The sequence below is a fragment of the Sinocyclocheilus grahami genome, unplaced genomic scaffold (genome assembly GCF_001515645.1).
Source record: "Sinocyclocheilus grahami isolate Dianchi unplaced genomic scaffold, SAMN03320097.WGS_v1.1 scaffold270.1, whole genome shotgun sequence".
NCBI classification, from domain to species: Eukaryota; Metazoa; Chordata; class Actinopteri; order Cypriniformes; family Cyprinidae; genus Sinocyclocheilus; species Sinocyclocheilus grahami.
This window is the reverse complement of record NW_015505449.1, coordinates 1,692,291-1,719,083: the sequence shown is the minus strand read 5'-3', so window position 1 is coordinate 1,719,083 and position 26,793 is coordinate 1,692,291. Positions and strand designations below refer to the sequence as shown.

The following is a 26,793-nucleotide window of genomic DNA, read 5'->3' as shown; positions in this document are numbered from 1 at the left end:
GTAATTCCTACCATTGACGATAACGGTAGATGAGGTCTTGTTAAACCCACAATCACAACTATAGACTCCAGCATCTTCAGGTTTGACATCAGTGATATTCAGCTCAAAAACAGAACCAACTTGCTTGATATGGTATTTCTCTCCAGAATGGATCACTTGTGTTCCTTTCCTCCAAACCACAGGCACTCCTGGTTTGGAGAGCTCACAATGAAGAGTAACACTGTCTGCCTCTTGACACTCCTGGTTTTGTAGTTCTCGTTTAAAGGTCAATGCTAAGAAGCAATTGATGTTTAAACAGGTTGTTAGTGTAATTAATGCACTTTGCACAAAATGTAAAAGCACAACATGAAAAAACATTCAAAAACCTCCCAAAGAAAACAAGAGACATAAGATCACAAAAACTGTGAACATCTTACAGGACAAGATTACCAGATATTTGTATTAGTGAAGTTAACCTACTAATGCCAGATAATGCTATAATATCTATATAAGTTCCCATCAAGCGACTAACCAGTAAAGGTCAAAATATAAAAAGTCTTTGTACTCAGTAAAATACGGAAGTCCTAAGAAGCCATGGATTATGATTATTTTTCTTTCTTGTATTCTGGTGATCACGACATAACAAAAGTTGTTTTCTCATTATCACGACTTAATAAAAGTTGTTCTTGTGATCATGACTTAATTTCCTTGTGATCTCGACATAACAAAAGTTGTTTTCTTGTTATCACAACTTAATTTTCTCGTGATCTCGTGGCTTTTCATACCACTGCTATGCTGATAACACTCAACTCTGCCTCTCATTCCATCCTGATGATCCGACGATAGCTGCTCGCATTTCAGCTTGTCTAAGAGACATTTCTTGCTGGATGACTGACCATCACCTTCAACTCAACCTGGCTAAGACAGAACTGCTTGTGGCTCCATCAAACCCATCGTTTCATCACAATTTCACCATCCAGTTAGGCACATCAACCATAACTCCTTCAAAAACAGCCAGAATCCTTGAAGTTATGATTGATGATCAGCTTACGTTCTCAGACCACATTGCTAAAACTGTCCGGTCCTGCAGATTTGCTTCATTCAACATCAAGAAGATCAGGCTCTTTCTTTTGGAACATGCTTCACAACTCCTTGCTCAAGCTCTTGTTCTGTCCAGGCTGGGCTATTGCAATGCTCTCTTGGTAGGCCTTCCAGTCAGTTCTATCAAACCTTTACAATTAATCCATTTACAATTAATCCAGAACGCGGCAGCAAGATACATTTTTAATGAGCCATTTAACGTCACACCTCTGTTTATCAATTTGCACTGGCTACCAATAGCTGCTCGCATAGAATTCAAGGCATTAATGTTTGCCTACAAAACCATCACTGGCTCTGCACCCCTTTACCTAAATTCCTTACTTCAGACTTATGTACCCTCTAGAAGCTTGCGTTCTGCAAGTGAACGTCGCTTTATTGTGCCATCCCAAAGAAGCACAAAATCACTTTTACGGACTTTTAAATTAAATGTTCCCTCCTGGTGGAATGACCTGCCCAACTCAATCCGAGCAGCTGAGTCCTTAGCCATCTTCAAGAATCGGCTAAAAACACAGCTTCCATCTTTATTTGACCCTCTAACTCTAGCACTCTATTCTAATTCTATTCTTTAAAAAAAAAACACTTGTCCCTTTTAGACTTGCACTCTATTAATTTGCTGCTTGTTTTCTTTAAAAAAAAAACGTAACACTAGCTTTCTAATTTTTTGTATTCTATCAGTTTTCTTTTCATTTATTATACAATTAACAAAAGCAAAAAAAGACCTCTTAACACTAGCTTGCTCTATTCTTTTTCTATTCTATCTGTTTTATTTTTATTTATTATATAATTTTAAAAACCCTTGCTACGTGTACTGCATTAAGCTAACTGAGACTTGTTATAGCACTTGTATATCATTGCTCTTTTGTTGATTTTGATTGCTTCCATTGTCCTCATTTGGTCCTCGCTTTGGAAAAGCGTCTGCTAAAATGACTAAATGTGATCACGACTTCATTTTCTTGCGAGCGCGATGCTCGATATAACAAAAGTTGTGTTTTTTTTAGAATGATTGTTTGATTTTTAAAACAATGCATCGTGAGTCTACTGTTGCTATAGTAATGAATGCAACTTTGACTTGCATCAGATCAACAGATAAACTGTACTAATACTGCATGTTGTGGATATTTCAGCAAATTTTGCTTCGATTGGTAATAACATCTACAATAAATAAATAAATATAGGCTAATCAATCACTGTTGACAACATTGGTTTTAATAAGCAATAAATTTAATATCACACCGAACACCACTGCGGTAGTGATATAATTATATTTATTCAAGCATTTAACGTTTATAAGTTAATTAAATGTCAGTAATGAACAATACTGCACAAATTATAGCAATCACGAAGAAGGTCCACTCTGTCCCAAACACGTAGAGTAAAGTAGATACAGGTGCATCCCAATAAATTAGAATGTTGTGGAAAAGTTCATTTATTTCAGTAATTCAACTCAAATTGTGAAACTCGTGTATTAAATAAATTCAATGCACACATACTGAAGTAGTTTAAGTCTTTGGTTCTTTTAATTGTGATGATTTTGGCTCACATTTAACAAAAACCCACCAATTCACTATCTCAACAAATTAGAATATGGTGACATGCCAATCAGCTAATCAACTCAAAACACCTGCAAAGGTTTCCTGAGCCTTCAAAATGGTCTCTCAGTTTGGTTCACTAGGCTACACAATCATGGGGAAGACTGCTGATCTGACAGTTGTCCAGAAGACAATCATTGACACCCTTCACAAGGAGGGTAAGCCACAAACATTCATTGCCAAAGAAGCTGGCTGTTCACAGAGTGCTGTATCCAAGCATGTTAACAGAAAGTTGAGTGGAAGGAAAAAGTGTGGAAGAAAAAGATGCACAACCAACCGAGAGAACCGCAGCCTTATGAGGATTGTCAAGCAAAATCGATTCAAGAATTTGAGTGAACTTCACAAGGAATGGACTGAGGCTGGGGTCAAGGCATCAAGAGCCACCACACACAGACGTGTCAAGGAATTTGGCTACAGTTGTCATATTCCTCTTGTTAAGCCACTCCTGAACCACAAACAACGTCAGAGGCGTCTTACCTGGGCTAAGGAGAAGAACTAGACTGTTGCCCAGTGGTCCAATGAGAGCAAGTTTTGTATTTCATTTGGAAACCAAGGTCCTAGAGTCTGGAGGAAGGGTGGAGAAGCTCATAGCCCAAGTTGCTTGAAGTCCAGTGTTAAGTTTCCACAGTCTGTGATGATTTGGGGTGCAATGTCATCTGCTGGTGTTGGGCCATTGTGTTTTTTGAAAACCAACGTCACTGCACCCGTTTACCAAGAAATTTTGGAGCACTTCATGCTTCCTTCTGCTGACCAGCTTTTTGAAGATGCTGATTTAATTTTCCAGCAGGATTTGGCACCTGCCCACACTGCCAAAAGCACCAAAAGTTGGTTAAATGACCATGGTGTTGGTGTGCTTGACTGGCCAGCAAACTCACCAGACCTGAACCCCATAGAGAATCTATGAGGTATTGTCAAGAGGAAAATGAAAACCAAGAGACCAAAAAATGCAGATTAGCTGAAGGCCACTGTCAAAGAAACCTGGGCTTCCATACCACCTGAGCAGTGCCACAAACTGATCACCTCCATGCCACGCCGAATTGAGGCAGTAATTAAAGCAAAAGGAGCCCCTACCAAGTATTGAGTACATGTACAGTAAATGAACATACTTTCCAGAAGGCCAACAATTCACTAAAAATTTTTTTTTATTGGTCTTATGAAGTATTCTAATTTGTTGAGATACTGAATTGGTGGGTTTTTGTTAAATGCGAGCCAAAATCATCACAATTAAAAGAACCAAAGACTTAAACTACTTCAGTCTGTGTGGATTGAATTTATTTAATACACGAGTTTCACAATTTGAATTGAATTACTGAAATAAATGAACTTTTCCATGACATTCTAATTTATTGAGATGCACCTGTAATAGTATAGAACACCCCATTGGTTATAATCAGTTCTATACTGCCACCTGTTGGCGCAGTTGGGTGACTTAGAGAACAACTTTTCTTATGTAAAGATCACAAGAAAACTATTTTCGTTATGTCAAGATCACGAGAAAACAAGAAAGAAAAATAATAATCATTCATGGCCTCTTAGGACTTCCGTAGTAAAGAGTGAACATGAAAAAATAAGTCAGACCGAATTAATTTCATACCCTTGATCTTAATGTTTGTTGTAGTCTTTTTGTCCCCACACAAACATGTATATTGTCCAGCATCATCAGGTCTGAAGTCAGCAATTTTCAACTCAACAGTAGCCCCATCTTGTTTGATGTGGTACTTTTCTCCAGAATGGAGCACCTGCGTTCCTTTCTTCCAAACAACAGGAACTCCAGGCTTTGAGAGTTCACAGTGAAGAGTAACGCAGTCTCCTTCGTTACACTCTTGGCTTTGTAGCTCATGTCTGAAGATCACTGGTAATGCTGAAGAGCAATTGCGTGATGACATAAATTTAAGGTGTATAAAAATTTGTAAAAATCTGTACAGTTTTTTGACTACACATGCATTGACATTTTAGAGTATCGCTTGATCGGAGTACTAATAAATTTAATTAAAGTAAGCAAAAAATTTATAGAAATCAATGAATGGATGCATTTAAATTAATAATCTTTTATCCATACCACTGACAACAACATTTGCTGTTGTTTTTTCGTTTCCACATTCACAGGAATATACTCCACTGTCCTCAGTCACTAAGTCTGAAATCTGTAGCTCACACATGGTGTCCATCTGCGTTATCTGATATCTTCCCCCATGTTTCAGACTTTCGGTTCCCTTTTTCCATTGCACTTGGCAGCCAGGTTTTGAGAGCTCGCAGGAAAGTAAGACTTTCCCACCTTCAGTAACTTGCTGGTTCTTCATTTGCCCCTTAAACCCAGCTGGTACCACTGGAGAATGAACAAGCATAATATAATTAAAATTCTTCTTCATAGTTTTAGCATCCATAAGACAGGATAGAAGATCACTAGGATGAGATTATTAGGGTTTGACATGGAAGCTAGGATAAGACAAAAATTTTCTATAATCACAGAAATATTAAAACAAACAGAAACAATTCCAACACATCCATTGCACCAGGACTACATAAATATACATACATACAAAGTCCAGACAAGACTGAACCTCACAAACCAAGACAAAACACAAAAGTGCAAGTGCCATTTCTAAAATTTGACAATTTGACAGACTGCTGAAAGACACCACCTGGAAATTGATCTGTCCAATAAAAACTAAATTATATTCCAGATAACTAAGACAAGCATTCTAATGGTGCATTATCACCATGTGCAGACTCCATAGTACAAAGTGTGTGGACCCAAATAAATGAATGAAATGTTCCTATCATGACAGTTGTTGAACTATTCCAGCATTTCTGGAAATAAAAGACTGTTTAACCACATTTTCACCAAACTGAGTTGCTAGAAATCTACATGACATGTAGAGTACCAACATAATTGTAAAAGTACAATATAGAAGTACCAATTCTCTGAACTGAGGTGATCATCTGCTGGCTCAGCAATGCATGAGACTATCAGCAAAATGCCTGGCAGTAGCATTGCCACACAGGAACCAAAAGTGAAATGTCAAATGCAGAAATACAACACATGGTGAATCAAATTAAAAACTGTACTTACCAGAAATATTTTCAAAGACCACTGAGACATCAAAAAAGACTACATCAAAGCTTTAAACATACAGTAAAAAACACTAGAGTGTATCCATTTAAGAATATAAGATTCTCTGGCTTCAAGTTATTCTTTTCTAGATAAGATAATACATTGCTATCAACAGCAAGAAAGAGAGAATTCTGATTTCTGTGGAAAGTGGAAAGCCAGGTTCTTACCTTTCACTGTCAATTTGGCTGTACTCTTCGTAGAGCCAATGTCACAGGTGTATACCTCGCTGTCACTCTTCTCCAGATCCTTCACTTTGAGGATGAGGACAGTTCCCTTTTGCATAAGCTCATACCTTCCTCCAGCCCTAATCTCCTTTGTTCCTTTAAGCCAGGTGACTTCAGAGGCAGGTTGGGCTGTCTCACAATCAAAGGAGACAGCACTCTTCTCTTCTGCAGAGGCATCCTTTAGCTCACGAATGAATTTGTTGGCCAGTTCTACAGAGGGGATGAAATACTAAGGTAAATATATCTCCTCTTTAGGCTTGTGGGATTTCCCCTGTTGTGTGTTTAAAGAAAGGATGACAGAATCTTAAAACCATAAGTTTTAAAAACCTCACCTTTGATCTCCAGTTTAGCCTTGGAGGTTGGACCACCGGTGACCTCACAGCTGTATTCTCCAGAGTCTTTTTCAGTGACGTTGCGGATTGTCAGTTTTACAAGCGTCTGCTCCTGACTTATTTCGTATTTCTGGCTTTTTCTGATAGACTTGCCATCCTTTGACCACTTCACTTCCAGTCCAGATTGAGAAAGGTCACAGGAGAATGTGGCATCGTCACCAATTTTGGCACTGACACCCTGAAGCTCTTTAGATATGGTAGGAGCTTCACCTAGCTCCCAAAAATAAGATACACCTTGATCAAGCAAAACCGTATACGTGTAAAAGCTATAATTCAATTCATTGCTCTTATTTTCATTGCATTCCCCCGCTTACCCTCAACAGTAAGTGTTGCCTTTGAGCTCAAATCCTTGAGAGTGAAGACCACCTCACCAGAATCAGAAGCTGAGACAGCTTTGATTGTTAAGGTATACTTGCGCCCTTTGCTGCTTATCTGGAAACGGCCTCCATCAGTGACAGGTTGGCCTTTTAGGCTCCAGGTGCACTTCTCTGAACTTTCTCGGGACAAGATACACTCGAATGTGCAGTTTTCACCTGCTTTGGCCTCAACCGACTTAAAACGCTTAGTGATCCCGATGTGGATATCTGGGGTCAACAGCAAAAACATTATTGAAAAACACTAACAACTTCATCTGTTTTCATAAAAACATAAAGGATAAAACTACAACAAAGAGACACTACAGTGTCATTGTAGCACAACGGTACTACATAAGTTTGTTGTCATACCTCTAACAGTGACCTTGGACTTGGAGAGGTCTGTGCCAAGATCACAGCTGTACTCCCCGGCGTCAGCTTGCGTGACATCATGGATAGTAAGTCCCAAGGTCTTACCATCATGGAGGAGCTCATACTTTTTGCCTGCTGACAGTACTGTACCATCTTTGCGCCACACAGGGGCCACTCTGGGCTTTGAGGCTTCACACTTAAGGATAACTGTACCCTTCTCCTCTGCAACTACATCATCCAGCAACTTCAGGAAGATGGCTTTCTTCTCTGGATGTCAATAAATAAAAAGTGTATTAAGCCAAAACTTAGTAAAAAGAATGTCTTAATCCATCACATTCAAAGCATTTCTGTAAATCTGCATTATTTGGACATCATCATACAAACCCACCTTTGACCTTTAGGCAGACAGTTTCTTTCACATCCCTGATGCTGAATGACACCTTCCCACCATCCACAGGTGCTAGGTTCTTGAGGGTGAGCGTATGGGTCTTATCCACATGGGTGACGGCATTGACCTCATTGTTGAAGAGTGGCTTGTCATTGAGTGTCCACTGGACCTCTTCATCAGCATAGTTAACCTCACAGGTGAACATAGCATCACCATCTTCATCCACCTCCACGTCTGTCAGATGTTTGGTGATCTGGATTTTACGCACTATGTATGTCAGAAAAATAAATAACCAGCGTGATCGGAATGGCATTTATTTTACCAACCGCACCTATATAATGAGGTCTTGGCGTAGTCAAAGCAGATCTCTCGCAAGCAGCCCTAATCCTAACGGGGTGGATGTATAAAGGGAATGCAATCTGAAACATGCTTTGAATGCCTTCTTTGTGACTTTACCTTCTACTTTGATAACGGCTTTGCTCTCACAGACCCCGACCTGACAGCAATACTCTCCAGAGTCCTCTGCACTCAAAGCTTGTATGATCAGCTGCACATTAGCGTCCTTTTGCTTCATGCTGTATTTGCTAGAAGCCTCCAAAGCAGTTTGACCCTTAAACCACTGTACTTCTTTTGGTGGGGCAGAGAACTTGCAGCATAGTGTGGTGGAAGTCTTCTCCTTGGCTGACCCATATTTGAGAGGCTCCAGGACTTCAATGGGACGCTCTGTGGGGTGATATGAACAGTGACTTTGAAAAAAAAAACACAAAAGTGCACAAAACTACAACAAACATTGCATTTCATCTGTAGTAAACATAAATAGAGCAACATTTTTCAAAGCACTTCTGCGGTTTCTGTAGGAATTTTATCAGGCATCATTAATCAATGGTGTCTATTTTGCAAATCTTGGTTAAACCAAGTGTCTAACCTTTCACTTTGAGATCAGCTGTTGATTTACTCTTTCCGGCGGTGAACTGTACTGGTCCTGACATGGAGGCCTTGGTCTTTTTAAAAGTGAGGCGGTGCATGGTTCCCTCTTTCTCCATCTCAATATCTGCACTCTCCTTCAGCTGTTCCCCATTTAGCATCCACTTCACTGGCTTGACTGTCTCCACACTGACTTCCACCTCAAAGTGGGCAGCAAATGGCTCGGTCACCTCCACAGAACTCAGCTCCTGTACTATGCTGATAGCCTGCTCTGAAGGTTGTGATGAGACAGTATAGTGATGTGTCAAGAATTGGCTATATCAAAAAATGTTATGTAGTACAATTCTTTAAAAACACTTTAGACATAGGAAGACAGATACTAATGAAGCTACATGGAAATAAACAAAATGCATGGAAGGAAAATTTACATAACAGTACTTAAAATTGGAAGCAAGCATACATTTGTCCCTGTTTGGAAGGGGAAATTAATTAGATAAATACGATTTTTAAATATGGTTGAAATCACATACAACGATAATTCTTGTCTGTTGCAGATCAATCAAAAATTGAACTACAAACTGTTATTAAGTAATAAAAAACATGCAATCACATTTTGTATGCCCTCTTTACAGTCAGTTTCAAAAGCATTTTAGTTTGTAATGTATGGTTGTGTTTCATGGATTCTGTTGTGATTTCATCCAAAATTTTTATTTTATTCTTTAAATCATAATTGAAATTTTTTTTACCCTCTACTAGTAGCTGACATGAAGTCTTATCATCAATAGCGTCACACATGTATGTATCCTCATCATCAGAATCCACGTCAATGATGGTGAGCTTCCTGTAGATGTCCTCACTGGTGATCTCGTGCTTCTTGCTGGGTTTGATCTCTGACTTGTTCTTGTACCACATGACTTTAGCGTTGGCCCTTGACACCTGACACTCTAAATATGCACGGTGTTTGTACATGGCGATTTTGTCTCTCAGTTTCTTCACAAATCTGACAGGCAGTTCTGTAATGATTATAAGGGAGCTTAGGGGATCTACAGATTTGTTAGACAACTGTAGAAATGCTACACAGCCCAGGCTGTAGTTCATCAGTCTTAACACTAAATGCAAAATGCATGCAGATATGACCGACACGACAACGTACCTTTAACCTTCAGTTTAGCGGCTGAAGAGGCCTTCTCAGCTGTGAACTTGATTTCACCTGCGTCCTCAGCCTTTACAGATTTGAAGAGTAGAATGTATGTTCTTCCTAAGACGGAGAGTGTTAAATGAGTTTGAGAGCTATTAATCTGTCCCTCTTGGAGATGAATTGTTTATTTGCATTTTGTGAACATAGAAATAAAAAGGAACTAATTGTTTTGTCATTTAAACTATGTACTGCCATACTGTGCTGCATGTTTGTCAATATACAAGCATTTCTACAAGCACACCTACGCTTTCAAGAAGAAAGCAATCAAAGTCCATTCTGTTCAACTCACCCTCCTGCCTTATCTTTATGTTGTCACCGGCTTTGAGTTTGGCATCTCCTTTGTGCCACTGAGCCTCGACCTCATCGTGAGAGACCTCACAGACAATCGTTGCACTCTCCTTCTCTGTCACCTCCACGTCCTGCAGCGGCTTCACTATTTTAATATCTCTGGCTGCAAGAATTCAAATACAAACATTTATTCAAGTGACACTACAAAATGCTTCAGCAGAGTTCAGCAGTGATTAAATGTCCCACTCAGAAGTCGTTCATCTTTACCGTGAACAGTGAGCTTGGCTGAAGTATTGTCATCTGTTGTTCTACATATATACTGGCCCTGGTCTTCATATGCACACTTGTGGATGATGAGGGTGCGCTTATTGGCCTGGGAATGGATGCCAAATTTCTTTCCTGGCTTTAGTTCCGCATCATCCTGATGGAGAAATAATGACACAGTTACATTTTTTTTTTACATTATACATTACATTTTGTATTTCATCCATATGTGACTACACAATTTATTTTTTAACAATTCCAAATTAAATACTAATACCTTAAACCACTTGACATCAGCATTTGCTCTTGACACCTCACATTCAAAAGTGATTTTCTCCTTTTCAGGAGAACTGATATCCCCTAGATGTTTGAGGATCTTTGCAGCAGGCTCTGTGCACACAACGCCAATAATTAGGGTTGCAATTGTTATACAGTATATAGATTTTAACATTGGTGGTTATGTTACGGATCTGCTCATTAATTTACATAAACCTTACTAAACTTGCAATAAGCGTAAATGGGATATATTGTGGACATACATTTAGTTTATCTGGTGGAATATACTTAAAAATGTTGGTTATACAGCTTATAAAAGTACTAAACTTGAAAATACACGTTTTATGATCTTATGCTAAACATCTTACTGAATCTTGCTATTCAGGCTTAAAAGACCCCCAAGATACACACTCACCTGTAACAATTAGTTTGCCAGAAGTATGGACATCCTCAGCTTGGAAAGTAATAGTTCCACCATCACTTATCTTCAGCTGGGACATAGTCAAGCAGTGCTTGTTGCCCAGTGCAGTAATGATGATATTGGGTCCTGCCTTTAGTTTCTTTCCATCTTTGCTCCAGGAACCTTCTACATCAGCCTTGCTTAGCTCCACCTCCATAGTGATGGTCTCTTTTTCTTGCACTTTCATCTCTTTTAGGCCTTTAACTATTTGAATCTTCTTAACTAAATGGTAGGGGAAAACAATGGAAATCCATAGATGAAATACTTTTATTTAATAATTTCCTGTATATTCTGATCATAAAATATTAGAGTAACATAATGAAGGAATCCATACTCTCTACTGTCAGTTTGGCCTGGGTCTTGTCATCTAGGGTTTCACATGAGTAATGTCCTCTGTCAGCATACACCACACTCTTGAGGACCAAAGCCTGCTTGGCACCATCCACATGGATCTCCATATTTTCTCCTTGCTGTAGTGCCACACCATTCTTCATCCACTTGACATCTGTTGAGGGTTTACTCAGCTCCACTTCCAAACGAACTGTGTCCTGCTCAGTCACAGTCACATCTGCAAGTTTCTTCTTGAAGGTGACAGGAAGCTCTGCAAAATATGGATACATTTGTATTGAGAAACAGGTATTCTGTGTGCTTCCTGCCGATATGTTGCATTACGCATAACAGCTGTATGTCACTTATCCTTACGTTGTACTTGCAGTGTGGCATTGCACACTTTTCCCTCGGCATCGATACTGATCTCTCCTTCATCCTCCTGAGTGACACCTGTGATGGTGAGGGAATGGCTGCTTCCTCCATGAGCGATCTTAAATTTGGGACTAGCTGTAATAGGAATTTCATTACGCAGCCATCTGACACTCACATCAGCTGGTGTGATGGAGCATTTAAAGATAGCATCTTTGCCTTCATTTGCAACAACATTGTTCAGCCTGGTAGTGAACCTCAACAGACGTGGGGCTGTGGGAAATTAGATTGAAAAGCTGAGAGAAATAATAACGAAGGACATCTATCACTTAAAAAAAGCTTAAGTTGTGTTGGTTCATTTTGATGAGAATTGATGACTTTCAGACATAGACACTAATGGTTTTACCTTTAGTAGTGACTTTGGTGAAAGTCTTGTCATCTTTGCATTCACAACTGTACTCCCCTTCATCCTCCTGAGCCACAGCAGAGACAGTCAAGATGCAGTTGGTGCCATCGGTGCGGACACTGAATCTGCCACCTGGTTTGATTTCTTTACCGTTATGCTTCCAGAGGACACTATCCGTGGCTTTGTTGAGACTGCAGGAAAGTGTCATGGTGCTTTCTAGTACTGCAGACACTGGCTGCAATGGTACCACAAACATTAAAGGTGCATCTGCAGGGAATAGATGAGGGGACAATGAAATCACATTTTGTCTGTGATCAATTAGATTTATTATTTCAATAAGGGCAATTATATCCAACAAAAATTTACTTTGAAAACTCCAGATGTAAAACACATTAATTGAACTGAATTGAAAATAAATAAATATGCAAGAAAAAAAATTATGAAAACTGCCATTAAACTGTTAAAATGAACAAATTTGACCTTGAGAAATTAACACTTTAAACCATTTTTTAACTTTTAAATTGCAAATGAGCTTTTACCTTTGACCTGAACCTTGAACTCCACTTTGTCATCAGCCGTCTGACAAGAGTAGGTGCCGCTGTCTTTAGATTCAGACGACTTAACGATGAGGACATGTGAGCGACCTTCCTGTTTCATCTCATACTTTGATCTGTCATTCAGTTCTACTCCATCCCTGAACCACTTAACACTACAATTCTCTGACATTACCTCGGTTTTTAAAACAACCTTTTCTGTTGACTCAACCATCACAGTTTCTTTTGTCACAGATGTCTTCTGGAATTTGGTAGAAACATCTGAGGAAAAAATAGGAAATAATCACTTAATTGTGACCATGTTCTGGAGGAAGACAAGTATGTGGATTCAAGGAAGTCCACTGATGTGCTAGAAAATCTTACCTTTCACCTGAATCTTGAAGAGAAGTTTCTCATTTCCAACTTCACAGGTATATTCTCCAGCATCCTTCTTCTCCACATTCTCCAGCACCAGCTGACGGCTTTTGCCCTTTGAATCCATGTGGACAGTCTTACTGGAGCTCAATTGCTTGCCATCCTTGAACCATTTCACCTCAGTCTTAAGGTCAGTAACTTCGCAGCTCAGTGTGGCCTTCTGGGAAGCTGCTACTTTGACTTCCTTCTGATAGGAGTCCTTGTTGGTGAAGGCAGCTTGAATGTCTGGTTGGGCAATGGACAATATCAGAAAACAGTATGCTTTGAGTAAATATATCACTCAAGATTATATACAACAGATACGGCAAAGACTGGATGCTTGAGAATTTAGGAAAACAATGTAAACTGCAAATCAATCCACAAAAAAGCTAATTACATTGCAGAATGAAACTTGTTTTTGGATCTGTACCACTGAGATGGGCAACAAATTCTTCTACTTGTCATTGTACCACTTTCTTGAAGACACATTAATAAAATCTTGTGGAATATTTTGATCAAATGCATATATTAAACTCTTTGTTTAACCCAACAGACAAACACAAGGACATTTCCATACCTGTCACTTGAATTTTAAAGGCAAGGTTCTCATTTCCAATTTCACAGGTATATTCTCCAGCATCCTTCTTCTCCACATTCTCCAGCACCAGCTGACGGCTCTTGCCCTTCGACTCCATGTGGATGGTCTTACTGGAGCTCAACTGCTTGCCATCCTTGAACCATTTCACCTCAGTCTTGAAGTCAGAAACTTCACAGTTCAGTGTGGCTTTTTGGGAGGCTGAAACCTTCACTTCCTTCTGATAAGAGTCTTTGTTGGTGAATACAGCTTTGAGCTCTAATAAGATGAGAGTTTACTTAATTCAGAGTTTGCCTATTTACAGAGAAAGTCAACACTAGATTTGCAATTACATTGAATATGACAAGAGACAAGAAATATTTTCATAACAGCTTTTAAATAACCCAAAGAAGACTGTCAAGATGCACAGAACCAAAATTAACAATCCAAAATGGTTTCCATACCTGTCACCTGAATCTTAAATGGCAGCTTTTCATTCCCAACTTCACAGGTATATTCTCCAGCATCCTTTGTCTCCACATTATCCAGCACCACCTGACGGCTCTTGCCCTTTGACTCCATGTGGACAGTCTTACTGGAGCTCAACTGCTTGCAATCTTTGAACCATTTCACCTCAGTCTTGGGGTCAGAAACCTCACAGCTGAGTGTGTCTTTTTGGGAAGCAGCTACTTTGACTTCCTTCTGGTAGAAGTCCTTGTTGGTGAAGGCAGCTTGAATATCTAGTTGGGCAGGTATATTGGAACATGGATCCAATATTAGAAAACAGTAAATATTTTACTTTAAGTAATAGACATCAAATACTGCAAGGACTGAATGGTTGAGAAATCCAGCAGAGATCAAAAATCATAGCATGCATATTAAGCAAACAAATCCAAATCTCACTGTAGACCATTACTTTTTCAGTAGCATTGAAATAAGCAAGTAATTGCTTTTTAGTTTTAAAATTACCTCTTTTTGAACAGAATAATTGCATCACTAAATCTACAAACACAAGTGGTATCACTTTACTTGAAGGGGTGTGCATAAAACTGACATAACACTTTCATAATCATGACATGACATGTCATGAATATGAAGGAGGTTTTATGCATGTTTATGACAACTGTCATTAAGTGTAATTCACTCAGTTATGTCATTTTAATGCAAATATGACATTATTTGACCTAACCCTACCCCTACCCTTACCCCTAACCATAGCCCATAACAAAGACATCTCAAACAATGTCATCTTTGCATTAAAAATGACATAACTGAGTGAATGACACTTAATGACAGTTGTCATAAACATGCATAAAAAACCTTCATATTCATGACATGTGTCATGTCATGATTATGTATGTGTCATGTCATGATTATGAAGGTGTCATGTCAGTCTTATGCACACCCCTTCAAGTAAAGTGTAACCACACAAGTTAATTGTATCTTACTCCAATGGTCTCTTTCACCAAGGACAAACTCTTTTTCTACATGTAAAATTTGCTTTTGTCAAGCTTCACTGATCGATTGTAATTTTGATTTCTTTCATAAAGAAGAAAAATAAAATAGAAACAGAGCCAAGAGACAAACACAAGGATGTTCCCATACCTGTCACCTGAATTTTAAAGGCAAGCTTCTCATTTCCAATTTCACATGTATATTCTCCAGCATCCTTCTTCTCCACATTCTCCAGCACCAGCTGACGGCTCTTGCCCTTTGAATCCATGTGGACAGTCTTACTGGAGCTCAATTGCTTGCCATCCTTGAACCATTTCACCTCAGTCTTAAGGTCAGTAACTTCGCAGCTCAGTGTGGCCTTCTGGGAAGCTGCTACTTTGACTTCCTTCTGATAGGAGTCCTTGTTGGTGAAGGCAGCTTGAATGTCCGGTTGGACAATGGACAATATCAGAAAACGGTATGCTTTGAGTAAATATATCACTCAAGATTATATACAACAGATACGGCAAAGACTGGATGCTTGAGAATTTAGGAAAACAATGTAAACTGCAAATAAATCCACAAAAAAGCTAATTACATTGCAGAATGAAACTTTGTTTTTGTCTTCATGTTTTTGGTTCTGTACCACTGAGATGGGCAACAAATTCTTCTACTTGTCATTGTACCACTTTCTTGAAGACACGTTAATAAAATCTTGTGGAATATTTTGATCAAATGCAATGCATATATCAAACTCTTTGTTTAACCCAACAGACAAACACAAGGACATTTCCATACCTGTCACTTGAATTTTAAAGGCAAGGTTCTCATTTCCAACTTCACAGGTATATTCTCCAGCATCCTTCTTCTCCACATTCTCCAGCACCAGCTGATGGCTCTTGCCCTTTGACTCCATGTGGACGGTCTTACTGGAGCTCAACTGCTTGCCATCCTTGAACCATTTCACCTCAGTCTTGAGGTCAGAAACTTCACAGTTCAGTGTGGCTTTTTGGGAGGCTGAAACCATCACTTCCTTCTGATAAGAGTCTTTGTTGGTAAATACAGCTTTGAGCTCTAACAAGAAGAGAGTTTACTTAATTCAGAGTTTGCCTATTTACAGAGAAAGTCAACACTAGATTTGCAATTACATTGAATATGACAAGAGACAAGAAATATTTTCATAACAGCTTTTAAATAACCCAAAGAAGACTGTCAAGATGCACAGAACCAAAATTAACAATCCAAAATGGTTTCCATACCTGTCACCTGAATCTTAAATGGCAGCTTTTCATTCCCAACTTCACAGGTATATTCTCCAGCATCCTTTGTCTCCACATTATCCAGCACCAGCTGACGGCTCTTGCCCTTTGACTCCATGTGGACAGTCTTACTGGAGCTCAACTGCTTGCAATCTTTGAACCATTTCACCTCAGTCTTGGGGTCAGAAACCTCACAGCTGAGTGTGGCTTTTTGGGAAGCAGCTACTTTGACTTCCTTCTGGTAGAAGTCCTTGTTGGTGAAGGCAGCTTGAATATCTAGTTGGGCAGGCATATTGGAACATGGATCCAATATTAGAAAAGAGTAAATATTTTACTTTAAGTAATAGATATCAAATACTGCAAGGACTGAAAGGTTGAGAAATCCAGCAGAGATCAAAAATCATAGCATGCATATTAAGCAAACAAATCCAAATCTCACTGTAGACCATTACTTTTTCAGTAGCATTGAAATAAGCAAGTAATTGCTTTTTAGTTTTAAAATTACCTATTTTTGAACAGAATAATTGCGTCACTAAATCTACAAACACAAGTTAATTGTATCTTACTCAATGGTCTCTTTCACAAAGGACAAACTCTTTTTCTACATGTAAAATTAGCTTTTGTCAAGCTTCACTGATTGATTGTAATTTTGATTTCTTTCATAAAGAAGAAAAATCAAATAGAAACAGAGCCAAGAGACAAACACAAGGATGTTCCCATACCTGTCACCTGAATTTTAAAGGCAAGCTTCTCATTTCCAACTTCACAGGTATATTCTCCAGCATCCTTCTTCTCCACATTCTCCAGCACCAGCTGACGGCTCTTGCCCTTTGAATCCATGTGGACAGTCTTACTGGAGCTCAATTGCTTGCCATCCTTGAACCATTTCACCTCGGTCTTAAGGTCAGTAACTTCGCAGCTCAGTGTGGCCTTCTGGGAAGCTGCTACTTTGACTTCCTTCTGATAGGAGTCCTTGTTGGTGAAGGCAGCTTGAATGTCTGGTTGGGCAATGGACAATATCAGAAAACAGTATGCTTTGAGTAAATATATCACTCAAGATTATATACAACAGATACGGCAAAGACTGGATGCTTGAGAATTTAGGAAAACAATGTAAACTGCAAATCAATCCACAAAAAAGCTAATTACATTGCAGAATGAAACTTGTTTTTGGATCTGTACCACTGAGATGGGCAACAAATTCTTCTACTTGTCATTGTACCACTTTCTTGAAAACACATTAATAAAATCTTGTGGAATATTTTGATCAAATGCAATGCATATATCAAACTCTTTGTTTAACCCAACAGACAAACACAAGGACATTTCCATACCTGTCACTTGAATTTTAAAGGCAAGGTTCTCATTTCCAACTTCACAGGTATATTCTCCAGCATCCTTCTTCTGCACATTATCCAGCACCAGCTGACGGCTCTTGCCCTTTGACTCCATGTGGACAGTCTTACTGGAGCTCAACTGCTTGCCATCCTTGAACCATTTCACCTCAGTCATGGAGTCAGAAACCTCACAGCTCAGTGTGGCCTTCTGAGAAACTGCTACTCTGACCACTTTCTGGTAGGAATCCTTGTTGGAGAAGGCAGCTTGAATGTCTGGTACAGAAATCAAGATTTAGGAATACAGTAACAGAAACTGCATTTAGTTTTATATAAACATTGGTTTGGACATGGTTGATTGAATCACTGGGACCTTAAAAAAAGTCAAAACACTGATATGTCGTTCTTACCTTCCACCCGAATCTTAAAGGCCAGCTTATCATTTCCAACTTCACAAGTATATTCTCCAGCATCCTTCTTTTCCACATTCTCCAGCACCAGTTGACGGCTCTTGCCCTTTGACTCCACGTGGACAGTCTTACTGGAAATCAACTGCTTGCCATCCTTGAACCATTTCACCTCAGTTTTGGCATCAGAAACTTCACAGCTCAGTGTGGCTATTCGGGAGGCAGAAACCTTCACTTCCTTCTGATAAGAGTCCTTGTTGGAGAAAGCAGCACGAGTTTCTAAAAAGGACATTCATTGTTTTAGTGAAACATCAAAAAGGATGCTGTTCAGGACTGCAAAAAGACCTCAAGCATCTCCAAATGGACAAAAACACACTGGCTTAATAATACATGTTTTGTGCAAATTTCAACAACCTCTAAGTGATTGTTTCCCGGAGACTAATCTGGAAATGTCTGTTTTCAAGTTTATAATAATACATTTTGTATTATTTTTTATTAGCTGTAGGAGCATTTAGAGTTTAGCTTCACAGTTCAAAAACCATAAAGTTATGACATTAATTAGGTATTGTGGCATGTCTGATTAATCCTGCTCATTTAAAATTTTAGTTTTTAGACTAATTAGCGCATAGTCTTACCTTTTATCTTGACCAGGAATGTCATTTTGTCCTCTGCCGTCTCACACGAGTAGTGTCCTTCATCGCTCTGCTTGGCACCCCTGATGACCAGCTTCCTTTGTGTCCCCTGAGATATAAAAGTTGTCCTCTTGTCCTCCATTATTTCTATCTGTTCTTTCTTCCACACAACAGCAGTTCCAGGAGAAGCAACCTCACAGCTCAACACCACGTCGCCCACCAGAGCATCACTCTCCTGGGGCTGAGCCCTCGGCTTGTTAACAAACTTAACTGGTTCTTCTGTTAGGAGAAAATGTAAGATTAGATGCCACACCTCTCTGTGATTTTGACATGATTAGGAATATGAAGCACTCACTACTCAGCACTGATTTAAATTAAACAGCATGCACCACTATGTATTTCTCTACTATTATTTGGCAGGATGCGCTCTTCATTATAATTACAATTTAAAGTTGTTCCACTTTGATGTATGTAAACTAACTGTATATATAATTTGTTATATTTAAGGCTTTAAATATAAATATAGAGGCTATAAAAAACAAGACAACTGAAGGTCAGTAACTGAAGAGGAAAGTGGCTTGTTTCACCTTTAAGGGCAAGTTGGACAGACATTTTATCGCCATCACACATGCATTCATAGATGCCCACGTCCTCACGGTCAACATTGTGGACTGTCAGTATTCGTTTGCGCTCCACACTTGTGGCTTCATATTTTTTACCCATTCTCAGCTCCTTCCCATTCTTCATCCAAACAACCTAAAGCACAGACAGTACATGTAGTTAACTTTCAAAAACAAACAAACAAAAAAACTACATCCCATCATGCCCCCACACATTTATTATACTGTATATTTGGAATTTGTCCCTTTTGTATGGGCAATGTATCTCAAAGTTGGTCGAACAAGACAGTTTAAACTGGGACAGGATAATTTTTTTAATACACCTTTAGTTTATTGTGGATTTCTTTTTTTTTTAGGACAAAAAAAAAAGCATGTTGTCACCTGGACACTTGAATCGGACACTTCTGTGTACATCTGAGCAGAGGAGAGCATGCTGAAAGTAAATACCTCCACCTGAGAAGACTTACTGGTGAAACGTGCAGGTGCGACTAGAGAAGATCAATAAAAAAATATCAGGAACGTTACTGAAGTTATTCTACTTAAGTTTTCCGAAACTGTTCCTTTCTTACCTTTCACACCAAGCGTGGCAACACTCTGAGATCCGCCACCCACAAACTTGACCTGTGCTCCATTCAGTTCCATGGACACCTCCCTGATGACCAGCGTGTGTGTGGTCTTTGAGCGTGTGATCAGATACTCAAATCCACTGCGGATCATTCTGTCATTTATGGTCCAGGAGCTGGAACATACGGCTGAGAGCTCCACAGTGAAGGTTGCTTCTTCACCTACATGTGCACTGCAGTTCACCAGGCCTGTCTTCACTGACGCTGTGGGCTCTGATCAAATACATTTCAATATATTTAATGGAATTCATTGATTTAAAACAGTTTATATTAGTTTAAATATGAAGAACATCGACAGCAAAAAAACTATGTTTTTCTCACCAAGGTAAAACGTTCCAGGAACCTCCAAATAGGCACTCTGACCAAAATCATTGACCGCTGAGATACGGAACTGATAGCTTGCCTCTTCTGGAATTTCACTGATGGTGTATTCAGTGCTAAACACAGTTGTACTAGTGACTTTAACCCAGGTTTGGGCTCCCACCTTCCTGCGCTCCACAATATAGCCGGTGATGGGCACAGGCCGTTCACTGTCTGGTGGAGACCAGCAGAGTGTGATCGATGAATCTGTCTTGTTCCGCACCACTGGCTCAGCTGGGGGATCTGGGGGATGTTTCCTTGGTGCTGAGATCAAAGTTTATAATATTGTTAATCAGGTTAAAGAAATGAAATCTCTCTAAATGTCAAAAGCAATTGTGTTGACTGTTGAAACATTATCAAAGAAATGCACAAGTACAGTCACCACAAAGTAGCAGCGGTGTCATTCGATTTGGTACATACAGTATGACATTTGCAAATTGTAAGAACATAGGAAACCCCTTGTAAAATCTTGTGGAAAGGTTGTGGTCTGATTTACAAATGCATTCACCTGTGACAGAGAAGCGGGTGGATGTCTTGCAGTCATGGGCGATGAAAGCCACCTCACCCGAGTCCTCTGCAGTACATTCACGAATGGTCAGTGTGTACTGTCTGTTAATGCGGGCGATAATAATTCGGGAGTCCTCTTTCAGCCTCTCCCCATTCCTGGTCCAGTATGCATCATCTACTGGTTTCTCCAGTTCCACACAGAAGATCACGGTATCGCTAACCGGCACCACTGTCCTCCTCGGCAGCTTTTTAGTGATGTTGCCTGAAAGTGCAGAGAAAAACCACATGAAGAATATCTTTTGTGTTGCACCAGGTTATTCATCATTCTGGCCACCCATATTGGAATAGAGCTTATACCCAGCACTGTAAGTTCAGCCACAGTGCGGCTGCCTTCCTTCATCTCACAGATGTACACGGCATCATCATTGGTGGTGACATTGTGAATAGTGAGGCGGCGCAGGGTCCCTTCCACATCCATGCGGTACTTGGCATTTTCCTCCAGATGGGTCTCCTCCATAAACCAGCTGGCCTTTGTGTTCTGCACTGGCACCTCACACTGAAGAGTTGCGGTTTCCTTTTCCTTCACCTCGACATCCTGCAGCTTCTTCTTGAACGGAATCTTTGGCTCTGGCAAGGATACATGTTAGTGAGCATACAGAAGACAATTTCTTTTTAGCTGGCAGTCATGATCTGGCAGTGTCCTACAATTTGGTTTCAAATTGATTGGGGCAAATGATAAATACATAGGATGGTTTCACATATAGTATACCTCAGATAAACCTAAGCCAGTTCAGTTAAAGTGAACCAGAAGGGAAACCAGCTGCAAGTGACCTTTGTGGTGTTCACAATACAAGTGGACTTAAACGTGTACCACAAAAGGACCTGCTTGTTTGTGGTTCATTTTGTGGTAGACTTTTAAGTCTACTGTATGTATATTGGGTCCATTTAAGGGGGAAACGCCCTTAAAAAAACAACAGCATATAAGGCAAGAAAAAAGCTGACCATCAAATAAAATAAATGCATTTCTTACATTATATGAGGTTTAATATGTTTGTATCCAGACTGCCTTTGGTTCTACTTTACCAGCTTGAAGTCAATCATTTGAAATCTGAACGTTTACAAAAAAACATCCTTAAATGTCATGAACTTCACACTCCTAATCCCTTTACATGGAAGCCACTGCACTTTGCACTGCAACGTTGGACTCGTATTCTGCAAAGTTTCTGTGACCTTTCTCTTAGGTGCCTGTGGCATGAGAGTCGAGATTAAGATGCAGGAACAAGGTAGCAAAACATTATTGCTACACTTCTGGCTAAAATTAGAACTCTGTATAAATACAGAATGTATACTTCTGTGAAGATCATTATTTTAATGTAGGCTTAGTTAACAAATAATTAGGATATACAGTAGACTAATGCTGCAAACCCTGAAGATGTCACTTGGAAAGTCACCCACATAACGGTGTCAGAAGTGATTTTGCAGCTAGCTATCACAACAACTGTGAACTAATCATCACTAGCAGAAATAGGTGTAATGCTACACCCTCTTTGAACACTTGCAAGCACTTTTGCTAAGCAGAGACTGAACTGAAAGGCAAAGATGACTGTCATTAGTTGATACAATTTTAATGTAAAGGTTGGTGATTTATTAGGGCCAACCGAATTTTAACATGGTCATTATTGTGCTGACTTTCTTTATGATTTCACAAAAGGGGGTTTTACATCTGGCCACTTTTGTTTACTGATTGGCTTATCATTAGGAAAAGACCAAGTGTAAAGCAACAATCCAAGACATAGCAATCCAAAAACTCAAACCACCTCAGGAGGAGACGTACACAAGACATGACTCAGCTAAGTATAAATGGATCTGGTTGTTCAAGCCACAAATGAAAACTCCCAAAAAGGATTACTCCGTTTATGTAAATTTGCAAGCTTCAAACATTATATGGGGTTAAAGTAAACATTAAAGTTTAAAACATTAAAATGTTTCTGCCCCACATTAGAAATAATATCTGCTTTGATCCGAGTGTAAACTGAATGTACATACTCATTCTGACAGCAGATGGATCAATTAGGATGAATAAAGTGGCCAAGAATAAATACCTGCAAACATTATTCTTACCTTTGACAATCACAAGCACAGCGCTATAGGTTTGTCCAGCCAAGTTGGATGCATTGCAGGTGTACAGCCCATTATCACTTTGTTTGCAGTAGAGCACCTTGAGGATGAAATTCTCCGTCTGGTCCTCATACATAACATGTCTGCGGCCCTCACTGATGTTCATCCCATCCTTCCTCCAGATGATCTGAGGTTTGGGATGGCCTGTGACGAAACAGCTAAGCTTTGCATGTTTACCCTCGGTCACCATACAGGTGCGGGTGAACACACCTTTGGGCAACATGCTGGTTAAGGCCGAAACCCTCTGCTCCTGATCACAGGCGAGTCCCAAGCTTCCACGTTCCTCTGTGATCATGGAAGATGAAGCTGTATGCGTGGTTGAGGAACTTTCCATGGTGCGGTATAAGGAGATGTCCTTCCGCATCTCTTCTTTCCGCTTCTGCATGTGTGAGAGGAGGGATGTGCTCTTGTCTGCATTCAGGAGACGAGTATCTTGAAGGTCGACCACCAGAGCAGCAGCGGTCTGAGCACGGCCAATGGAGTTCTGTGCACGGCAGGTGTAGGTACCACTGTCCAAGCTCCGAACACCCTGGATCCTCAAGGAGCTGGATTCATTTTCTGAGGTTATCTTGATGCGGTTGGTCTCACCCAGGTAGCGACCATCCTTTTCCCAGTCAAAGTTGGGTGCTGGATGGGCTGCCACCCGACAATAGAAGGTAACATCACCCCCTACATCCACACGGGAGGAGACAGGCTTTACTGTAAACAATGGGGCCCGATCAATCACAGTTTCCGGCAGTCCCACCTTCAGGGTCACAGCTGCATATGCCTCTCCGACATTGTTCTTGGCACGACACATGTACTGACCGCTGTCTTCTAGAGTTAGATCGTAGATGGTAAGTCGGTAAACATCACCATCTTCTACTGTTTTGAAACGTCCACCTGCAGAAAGAAGCATCTTATCTTTCTCCCAGGTGACTACAGGAACAGGGGTTCCCACAATAGTGCAGCTGAGGGAGGCATCTCGTCCCACGCACAGCGAGAAGGCCTTGGGTCGAGTTAGGAAGCGTGGAGCCCCGCCAAATAGATTTTGATCCATTCCTGCTTTCTGTAGAGATAAAACAACACACTTTAATAAAAGTTAAAGTTGTGGTCAACGCATAGAGGAGAAACATAAGAACTCGAGATTTTATCAAAGTTTTACGTATTTGCACCCTGTCACCATTAAATCTTGCAACTAATCTCAAGGACGTTTATGAAAAGCTGCTTTTCAAATTAGCATACTGTAAGTCAGTCTGAATAAAGTGGGTCTGCTAATGACAAATGTCAAGAAGATCCTTAAATAGCCATTTTGAGAAATGAGAGATGCCTACTTTTAGAGATGCCCACTCAAACCTCTCCAGTGTCCCACAACAAATTTGTGATTATGCTACTTGGTTGAAAGAGGCAAGTGTATAAACAAAGCATTAAAACAAATTTGCCTTATTTGGGAATTCATATTTTTCTGTGTATTTATCATAATGGCACTACACAACCTGAAATGATATACTGTAATAACGTCACTCAAATAAAAAAAATCAGGAGCAATATCTTTGTAGAGCAGGACAAGACATTTATATCTTTGGTCCATTTTCCCAAAAAAGAACAACTGTGAATGTAAAGGGACTAAAAGTTATTGTCATTGTTAAGGAGTTCACTAGTATTTAGATGACATCAGAGCACATGGACTATAAACCACAAAACATGGGTGGTCAAAATGAACATGGTCCACTTTTGACAGAAGTTTACACAGAATGAACAATGTAAAAGAGCCTCGGAAGCCCTGTATGAAGAGGTCATCAACTTGCATCTACTGTCTCCAACAGAACAGTGGCTGATCTAGTGAAATCTCACCACAGAGATTTCACAGGTTGTACTGATGAGGTGGAATTTCAGTATAGCAAAGTTAAACAAAGGGATGTTGGTCTTTGAAAAGCATGACATTGGCCATCTCTAACACCTCACTACCCTGAGCTGCCTGTCCCAAAAATAACCTCAGCTGTCGGGCTCAGTCTGCACTATGTCCATTTGTAGAAGAGATCTGACCTGCTGTGTGATAGGCGCGCTTTTGTCAATGGCATTTTTTCCCCTAAACTTACAAATTTCGTTTCAAAGAGCAACAGACGTTTTCGCCTGTGTGGATCTCTCCTTGCAAAAAAATAAAATCAATAAATAGAAATAAATCGTTTTCGTAATTAAAAGCAACTGAGCAACAATATAATAAATAAACGTAGCCTAATCAATTCAGCCTTGTTGAATTTGCGACATATATCTAATAAAATAACATCGAAACATTGAAAAATCGAGAGAATTAAGTCTTCCCTCAGAATCAGATATTAAAAGTTTCACCTTTCAATATTTCATAACGATAAAAAAAAATAGCCTCTTACCTTTTCCCCCTTAAACTTAAGCTACTTATATAAACCGGTGCAGATGTTCATAAATATCCGATGTTGGCATGTGAAAATATCCTCGTCAAAACAGGTAAATTCCGTGAACTGTAGAGGTGGAGGACAGTGTGTTTTATCCCCCAGTGTCTTTGCTTTCTGTGTGACGCTCCCGTATCGGTCCAACCTCCCGTTGAAAATAGATCCGTCACTTACCGGAGCAAATGTCGGACCGAGGTCAAGTGACTCTTATTGTTGAACAGCCACAGTATGGCAAACCGTTTTAACAGTTTAGGCAGTTTCTCCAAAGCTGTTGAAGTTTCTACAAAGCTATTGTTTTATTTACTTATTGCAGTAACAAATGGCACGTTATTTTTATTACATTCTATGGGCTCAAGGTATCACTATTGCAGTAAATAATTAAACGCGCTGACATGTAGCGGCTTTGGGCTTCGGGCGTCCCGAGTTCGAGTCCCGGCTCCAGTGTTGCCAACTAATTTTCAGAGAAAGTTGCTAAAGGAAGGTCGATTTATTGCTAAATGATGTTGTGATGTCATTGCGTAATCACAACGCAAAATTGTCACATCATCAAATCTCAGCAAAAAATATATTTTATATATGTTAATTTAGATTTGTTTGTAAAATAGTATGCATGATATAAGATTAAAATATAAATAACTGTATTTTAAATACATTGAATTATTGAAAACGTACACATTTTTGAATGATTACAATTTAAGTTTTTTTAGTAGCTAGTAAACTAGTAATTCTACACATTCTCAACAATTGTGCTTTAAGCAGTGTATTAGTAGTTAGTTAGTATGCTACACTCTAAGAAAAGTCTGTAAAAATAAGGCACAATCTACTATGTTAATATGAAATCATTTTCTGTAATGTTTTTTTTCCCCTGCATTTTAAATTACACATTGTGTTTTTGGGTTACAGGGTTACAATGGATGATAGTGTACTAACTGATCAACAATCGCAGGTACAAACTACTAACAAAGTGTATCATAAATGAACAAATATTCAATTATCAAATTATTCAATTATTATTCAATTGAACAATTGCAAATATCAGCTAACTCAATTCTCGTGATGTGTGTACTGCTGTGGTTTCCTCTTTTTGTGTCATTTGGATGGAAAATGTGTGCCTTTTTATAGTCTGAGTCCTTATTAAAAGTTGCTAAAAGTTGCCAAATTAATTTTTGTAAATTGCTAAATTTGTTGCTAGGTGCTTTTGGAAGAAAAAGTTGCTAGGGTAGTCTGAAAAGTTGCTAAATTTAGTAACAAAATTGCTAAGTTGGCAACACTGGACCTTTCCCGATCCCACCCACTTCGCTTGTCCTATCTAATTAAAAGGCATAAAACGCCAAAAAATAAATCTTAAAAAAAAAAAGCATGATTTTAAATTACGTTATGATAAGTATGACAAATCAAGTTGTATTGCTATTAGGCCTATTGTTATTAATACGTTTTTTTTTTGGAAGCATTAATTTTATAAAACATGCTGTATGCTGTTAA

The 26,793-nt window shown here is 39.4% G+C and overlaps 2 protein-coding genes across 12 annotated transcripts in view; both read right to left on the bottom strand.

The window, feature by feature from the left end:
* LOC107599682 (obscurin-like) overlaps nucleotides 1-14,197 on the bottom strand; it is a 61,665-nt gene extending 47,468 nt beyond the window's left edge. For all 11 annotated transcript variants that reach the window (XR_001610691.1, XM_016291352.1, XM_016291355.1 and 8 more), the window contains exons 1-23: nucleotides 14,014-14,197; nucleotides 13,553-13,828; nucleotides 12,946-13,221; nucleotides 12,568-12,843; nucleotides 12,029-12,295; nucleotides 11,626-11,895; nucleotides 11,258-11,524; nucleotides 10,879-11,145; nucleotides 10,465-10,577; nucleotides 10,191-10,344; nucleotides 9,925-10,086; nucleotides 9,591-9,695; nucleotides 9,184-9,450; nucleotides 8,439-8,708; nucleotides 7,970-8,236; nucleotides 7,514-7,780; nucleotides 7,126-7,392; nucleotides 6,715-6,984; nucleotides 6,341-6,610; nucleotides 5,952-6,218; nucleotides 4,729-4,995; nucleotides 4,264-4,530; nucleotides 12-272 (exon numbers count right to left, since the gene is read on the bottom strand). Coding sequence is in view for 10 of the 11 variants with exons in the window: in XM_016291352.1 (XP_016146838.1) it covers nucleotides 12-272; nucleotides 4,264-4,530; nucleotides 4,729-4,995; nucleotides 5,952-6,218; nucleotides 6,341-6,610; nucleotides 6,715-6,984; nucleotides 7,126-7,392; nucleotides 7,514-7,780; nucleotides 7,970-8,236; nucleotides 8,439-8,708; nucleotides 9,184-9,450; nucleotides 9,591-9,695; nucleotides 9,925-10,086; nucleotides 10,191-10,344; nucleotides 10,465-10,577; nucleotides 10,879-11,145; nucleotides 11,258-11,524; nucleotides 11,626-11,895; nucleotides 12,029-12,295; nucleotides 12,568-12,843; nucleotides 12,946-13,221; nucleotides 13,553-13,828; nucleotides 14,014-14,131 (5,491 nt within the window). In the remaining variant the exon portion in view is untranslated. The remainder of the gene's footprint in view (nucleotides 1-11; nucleotides 273-4,263; nucleotides 4,531-4,728; nucleotides 4,996-5,951; nucleotides 6,219-6,340; nucleotides 6,611-6,714; nucleotides 6,985-7,125; nucleotides 7,393-7,513; nucleotides 7,781-7,969; nucleotides 8,237-8,438; nucleotides 8,709-9,183; nucleotides 9,451-9,590; nucleotides 9,696-9,924; nucleotides 10,087-10,190; nucleotides 10,345-10,464; nucleotides 10,578-10,878; nucleotides 11,146-11,257; nucleotides 11,525-11,625; nucleotides 11,896-12,028; nucleotides 12,296-12,567; nucleotides 12,844-12,945; nucleotides 13,222-13,552; nucleotides 13,829-14,013) is intronic.
* On the bottom strand, nucleotides 14,142-25,418 carry LOC107599733 (obscurin-like). Its single transcript, XM_016291415.1, has 17 exons — nucleotides 25,273-25,418; nucleotides 22,847-23,951; nucleotides 21,083-21,352; nucleotides 20,727-20,987; nucleotides 20,180-20,482; nucleotides 19,805-20,071; nucleotides 19,617-19,723; nucleotides 19,203-19,371; nucleotides 18,619-18,894; nucleotides 17,987-18,262; nucleotides 17,577-17,852; nucleotides 16,965-17,240; nucleotides 16,243-16,518; nucleotides 15,782-16,057; nucleotides 15,155-15,430; nucleotides 14,183-14,289; nucleotides 14,142-14,150 (listed from the first exon to the last, which is right to left on the bottom strand). Exons 2-17 carry the CDS (start codon nucleotides 23,940-23,942, stop codon nucleotides 14,142-14,144), a joined length of 4,521 nt encoding a protein of 1,506 aa, XP_016146901.1. The 5' UTR covers nucleotides 23,943-23,951; nucleotides 25,273-25,418.
* Nucleotides 25,419-26,793: the final 1,375 nt, after the last annotated feature.